Here is a 6,325-nt window from a genome sequence, read left to right on the forward strand (position 1 = left end):
CGAGTTGTCGTTACACTTCTCCGAAAGCATTCGGTTGACCTACCCTTATTTGTAAAATTTGACGTTGTCTTCCCAAATCCTCCATTGTTGGCATCCCGAATTCGGGGTTTGCTGGCTGACTTGCGATCCTCGGACACCAAAGATGTCATTATTCCTCCAGTTGTTTTAGCAAGAACGAAATCCGAACCTGAAATACCGCCAGAAACATTAGGGATTTATGTGACTGATGGATCCATGTGTTTTTAATTATTTCGTGTAGTGATATTGAGGATTAGCCCCCGTGAAGTAGCCAAATATAAACACCCCAAAATTGATATAAGGTTATGAGGAGACTAATCCCAATACACAGTACAATTATCTGAAAAGCTCTGTCTTTCTCTGGAGGATTGCTCTCTTTTTATAGGCAAAATCTGACAAGAGGATACCTTACACGTAAGCGCTAATTCAATTTATGACAAGACTCTTGTCATTAGCCGTACACGTGTATTTTTACAATGAGGTTTATTTAGACAACCGCTTATCATTTCTTATGGCTGCCCGCCTGTGCCACGTCATCATCAAGGGCGGCTTCGGCTTTGCAATATCCGAAGCCCCATTCTCGCGTCTTCGGATCATGCCAAATCCGGATGCTTACACCAAGTCTTTCTCTCGATTCTGATACCGTTGTTTAGCTGAACTAAGAATACCCCTTCCAATCCAGCCTAATTTGAAACTGTGCTCGTAAGTTTACAACAGGTTAAACTCCATCTGGTCTACTTGGAATTCCATTTGCGATCAGGAGATATTCAGAGTGAACCTCATATGAATCTCATTTTTAATTTGTGCTTTATAAGTTGTGCATGGGTACTTTAATTTCCAATACGGGGATGAACCAAGTGCCAACGTTTTATGTAGACTGTCACTGCCATCACGTTAGGAGACCTAAATAAATATTGAGGAAATTTACTTATTTTGTAACTCAGCAATCAAGAGTCTTGTACAACACAGTTTTTAAGATCTATGTTTAGTTTCAATGAAATTAGATAGCATCCACAAGAAGACTCCCATTCATCTGGTACAGTACGTCAATAATACTGTCATGGACTACAAATTATTCATATAAAACCTGCTTTCAGATCATTATAGACAACAAAAGGAGCATATAAAATCATAACTCGAAGCTAATCCCATTTTCAAGTAAATAACACTGCCAGTGTATAGCATGTCTAATGAGAAACGAACAAACATAAGAGTACTAAATAAAAGTCAGAATCTTAACAAGATCGAGACTGTACCTGCAAAGGCTTTAGGAAGTTTTAATAGCCTCTTGCTAAATTTCTTCATCCTTCTCTCTTTATCATCTGAGGGTTTTTTACAATATTTCTCACAATTACAGCTGAAAAGAACCAGTTCTTCCAAGACAATCGAGTTCCTCAGCAAAAGTTCCACAAACATGAGTTCGTTGATGCGTCCTTCGATACCTTCGATCTCAACAGCTTTAAGGTGATTTAACATAGCTGGCAATGATAACCCTACCTTCCAATAATCTTTTACATCTGCTGAGTGCACCTTAATCTACATGAAGCATTCAAAGAGTTATATAACTAGGGTAAATTTGTAAGTGTCGCAGATGAAAAGAAAGTGGTTTATGGACTAAGTGGTTACCTCTTCGTCAAAATATGGATACATTGGATGCTCACTGATGCGTTTCTGGGTGACCATTTTGGAATACAAAGACAAAAATTCATTATCAAAGTTTCAGGACTGAATGGGAAGAAGTAACAATGAGAAGAGTTTGTTAGCACCTGATTCAATGTTTGGAGAAATCTTGAGTAAGTTTGTTACTGCATTCATGGAGTTTCTTGAAAGGCTTGTATGCAGCTTCAGATATTTCAGATTATGTAACTGAAGAGGCTGAATATCTAAGCTACCAATAGAAGCTGAGGCAAACTTGACACCAGAAGGAAACTAGTTAGGCATTTTATTTACACCTTCAAGACTAAAATTCGACAACTCAATAGCCTAACAAAAAGATAACGTATCTGGTGTTGGTACCAACATATTAACATCTGCAACCAGGTAAAGTCAGATATATCATATATTAATTTGTTACATCTCCAACAGGTAAACTCAGAACCAAAAGGAATCACTATAACAATCAATTATTAAGAATAAGATGTTTGCCAATCTGTTCCCAGGTTGGAAATACGCAACAAATTGCTTCTTAAGAAGTCGACAAGCTAAAAATGGATCCAACTAATTGACTTCAAATTTCAAGTTTGGTAGAAGCAAACCAATCATGGAGAGGGAAATGGTTCTCATAAAGCAGGGTTGTGTTAGATGGGTAATAGATTCCCAAGCGTCTATCTTAAATGCTTCTAGAATCTGAAGGGCCAAAGTGTGGACGACATGGTACAACAATCAAAAGTAGACTTGTCCAACCAAAAGAATCACTACAACAATCAATTATTAGCTGAGATTCCTCTGCTACACAATATTGGATAAGAGCACGATGTTTGCCAATCTGTTCCCAAGTTGGAGATACACAACAAATTGCTCTTAAAGAAGTTGCAGTTGGACAAGCTAAAAATGTATCCAACTAATCAACTTCAAATTTCAAGTTTGGTAGAAGCAAAAAGAATTCAACAGCACACCAATCACTGGAGAGGGAAATGGTTCTGAAAAAGCAAGGTTGTGTTAGATATGTATTAGGTTCCTAAGCGTCTATCTTAAATGCTTCTAGAATCTGAAGGGCCAAAGTGTGGACTACATGTTACAACAATCAAAGGTAGACTTGTCCAACCAAATTTGTTTTCAGGAATTGACGATTTTGTAACGAGATTATATATGCTTACCACCACAAAGAAAATAGCCATTAAGATAGATGCAAAACATTCAAGGCTCAATCTATATATTTATCTTGCAAAGAAAGAAAGATATCATACCTCAAGGGATAAACATGATAATGTAAGATCTTCCACGTTATGAACAACTCTAAAAAACTTATTGAGACGTTCAACATACAATTCTTTAACCCCTGCCGGAAGCTCTGTATCTATTTCTGGCGCTTCATCGTCATCATCCACATCCAACTCATAGTTGTTATAAAGATCAGCAACAACAAGAGAAGGCATGTCGCCTAGATGATAATTTCTCGACATGTAATCATTGGATAAAAAGTGCTGTAGTTTTGGAACACAAAGAATGATCTTACTATCAACTGATTGACGACCATTCTTAGAAGAACCTGAACACTTGACAAGGTCGAATTCCCAAAGTTCAGGAAACGAAAAGTTAAGATCCATTTCAGGAAACTCACAGTTTGTTATGACTAATCGTTCAAGAAGAGGACAACTAGAGAAGAACTGCTTAGTTAACTTTTCATCATCAAATGCTAGTGAATCAATAAACATAGCTTTGAGCTGAGGCAGATCAATTGAACCAGGTAATTTAATCTTCAATCATGTTTCGTTTCTGTTTACCAAATCTAATTTCGACAATGATTGACACGTAAAAAGGCAATGAGGAAACAGGAACTGAGAGATGTCAATACTTATGTCTATTTCTTCAACATTACGCCTAACAGCAGCAATGATCCATGTATTAAGATGACTTTGTAGATTCTTACACTCTACATTACAGCAACAAAGTTCAAACCTCTTTAAAGTAGACAAGTCGCGCAGAATGAGCACCTTATCCACAAAATTTACAAAACTATAACCAACTGGCTGTCCTGTCCCAGGTTTGAAGAATGAATATGAATCGAAAGTCAGCGAGGGGAGAGAAGTCCATACATACGTCCATCTTTTAGACAAAACACTGGTTGGGACAACATACTTCATATCACCGAGGAGAGTTAAGATGTAATGAATTAGGGTTTCCGGTAAGCTACTGATCCTATCTTCTTCATTACAATAAGGTGAATTTCTTGTTTCTTCCATGTTTAATTCTCTCTATACTACGCCCTGGTTCGAGTTAAATCCTTCTAGTAGGGTTTAGATGAATGAAAATGAGTATTTATGGGCATTAATTTAGGGTTTATGCATTATGGGATGAGTTTGTTTGGATTTAACAAATGATTTCAGATTCACTGAGTATACCAGAGATCATTTAATCAGAGTAGATATTCAGATTTTGTATAACCGAGAGAGAGAGACTGACCTTTAGGCTGCTGTAGCATCCGCACAGAAAGGGAAGCGAAACAAAAGACCGCCAAAAGGATTTTCAAGGGGGTTCGAGAGGGAAACCTAAAGAAATCAAACCTGTTTTGAGGCATACTCATTCATTATTGCATCTAGGGTTGGTTTATAAGGGGTGTCTAAAGGTAGTGCAATTACCTATATATCCTTAAACAATTTAAATTACTAGAATGCCCTTATTCTCAAAAACCTAAAATCAAAAATCAAAATAACCTTTAAACTTAAACATTTTGGACTTCACTTCAATCAAGCAATTAATCAAGCAAAGGAAATACGAATCGAAGTGAGCGATGTTGGAGTGCGAAATCAAAATCTCAATTGCTCTCAGATGTATTTTAGAATGTATTTGTAATAAATCCATCTTGTTTTTGATTGATTTTATTTTGTTTGATCGATAAAATATGATTTCAAAGATGAAATTAGGGTTTTCAGAAGATCAGTTCGGCTGATCTTGGAATATCAATTTTGAGCTGAGCCTAATATATTATTTAGAGAAACACTATGTTCGGCTAATGCGACTTTGCTAGATTTTGTTCGAATTAGCCGAACCTAGCCTTCTTCTTCGTTTTAAATTTTCAGAAGATCAGTTCGACTGATCTTAGAATATCAATTTTGAGCTGAACCTAGTATATGATTTAGAGAAACACTATGTTCGGCTGATGCGATTTTGCTAGATTTTGTTTGAATCAGCCGAACCTAAAATTCGTCAGTTACATAGTGAAGTTCGGCTGATAACTTGTCAGCCGAACCTCTGTTTTTTCAAATAAAGCTAGGTTCGGCTGACAAGTTGTTAGCCGAACCTAGGTATATTTTCAAAAAAACCGAGGTTCGGCTGACAAGTTATCAGCCGAACCGTTCATCTGGTCAGTAGATCTGGGGTTTAAAAATTCAATTTTTTGACATATTCAACTTATAAAAATGACATTAATCCTCGTATAGAAGCCTACCTCTGATTTGATTCACACATTTTGGTCACTTCTAATCACTTAAATCTCAAAACCCAAGTTTTTTTTCACTTCTTCTTCTTCTTCTTCCTCTCGAAAATCCCAACTCTTTCACATAAATTTGATTTCTCTACTAATTTACCACTAATAATTTAATTTTTAATCAATCCTTAAAATTCCTAACTAATCAAATCTGATCATAATCATTGACACTAATTATGTAAGGGTAGTTATGCTATTATCAAAAAGGGTGAATAAGGAGTGATGTTGTTTTTTTATTTAGTGACCCTATTTTGGCATTATTTAGAATGCGCAATTCGGGGATAAAAAAAAGTAATTGGGGGATATTGATTACTTCCCCCAACCCATGGTGTGTGCTAAGGGGTGATTTTTGGGTATGAAAATACTAAAATACCCTTTGATTCATTAAAAAACATTATGAAAAGACCATTATATCCTTTCTACTAAAACTTAAAATCAAAAACCAAATTCATATATCCCCCATTCTCTAAAAACAGTACCGGCACTGTTAGGGTTAGGTTTTGAAAAAAAAATTGTTCTTCATCGTTCTTCACCCGTTCTTCGTCGATTAATCTACCCAAATCATAAACGATGCCTCCACGAAAGAAAACAAATGCCCAATCGTCAAAATCGATAGGTCAAAAAAAAAACACGAATAAAGAATTGCTAAGATTGCTCAAGAGCTAGAAGAAGAAGAAGCAGCGGATTCGGACAATCAACTTCTCGCAACCATGGCTTCTGTGAGAAGGTAAGTGATTTTAAACTACTTTATGAGTGTTTAAATCGATTTATAGCAATGGGTTTAGGTTAGAATCGCGAACCCTAACTGAAACAGTTGAGTTTCAGTGAGTACCGGCACTGAAATATGTATGAATACGGTGCCGGTTTTGTGTTCCGGCATTCAATCTTGGATGAATGCAATGCCGTTTCCAACCCCAGATTCACATAAACTGAATTTTCCCTACCGACATAGAATTTGGGTCGAAGTCTATCCCGGTTTTTAGTACCGGCAGTCTTTAATAATAATTCGTGTATGCCGGTAGTAGACTTAAAACATACAGGAGAGTTTATGAATTTGTCACCAGTACCGACATAGATTTTGGGTTGCATTGTATGCTGGTTTTGGGTACCGGCATTCTTTTGTTATAATTCGAGCATGCCGGTAATGGACTTAAAACATAC

The 6,325-nt window shown here is 36.5% G+C and overlaps 1 protein-coding gene across 6 annotated transcripts; it reads right to left on the minus strand.

Annotated features, from left to right (window-relative positions):
* Nucleotides 1-395: 395 nt before the first annotated feature.
* Nucleotides 396-4,245, minus strand: LOC113332865. Of its 6 annotated transcripts, none has more exons than XM_026579371.1 (4): nt 2,925-3,597; nt 1,645-1,929; nt 1,275-1,554; nt 925-1,051 (listed from the first exon to the last, which is right to left on the minus strand). In XM_026579371.1, the coding sequence occupies exons 2-4, from the start codon at nt 1,699-1,701 to the stop codon at nt 966-968; spliced, it is 423 nt and encodes a 140-aa protein (XP_026435156.1). In that variant the 5' UTR covers nt 1,702-1,929; nt 2,925-3,597; the 3' UTR covers nt 925-965. The 6 variants fall into 5 exon arrangements, 3 of the variants coding, with proteins under 3 accessions (XP_026435163.1, XP_026435156.1, XP_026435153.1); XM_026579378.1 differs by lacking the exon at nt 925-1,051 and adding an exon at nt 396-921; XR_003351720.1 differs by lacking the exon at nt 925-1,051 and adding an exon at nt 4,141-4,245 and having other exon boundaries at nt 1,123-1,554; nt 2,925-3,226.
* Nucleotides 4,246-6,325: the final 2,080 nt, after the last annotated feature.

The sequence above is a fragment of the Papaver somniferum genome, chromosome 1, assembly GCF_003573695.1.
Source record: "Papaver somniferum cultivar HN1 chromosome 1, ASM357369v1, whole genome shotgun sequence".
Classification (NCBI taxonomy): Eukaryota; Viridiplantae; Streptophyta; class Magnoliopsida; order Ranunculales; family Papaveraceae; genus Papaver; species Papaver somniferum.

What these genes read in the sequence shown, in the direction of transcription:
- LOC113332865 (XM_026579368.1), bottom strand. Translation starts at nt 3,392, where the DNA reads ATGTTTATTGATTCACTAGCATTTGATGATGAAAAGTTAACTAAGCAG. An exon ending in TATCATGTTTATCCCTTGAG is followed by an intron (nt 1,930 to 2,924) that starts GTATGATATCTT and finishes TCTGGTGTCAAG; the next exon opens with TTTGCCTCAGCTTCTATTGG.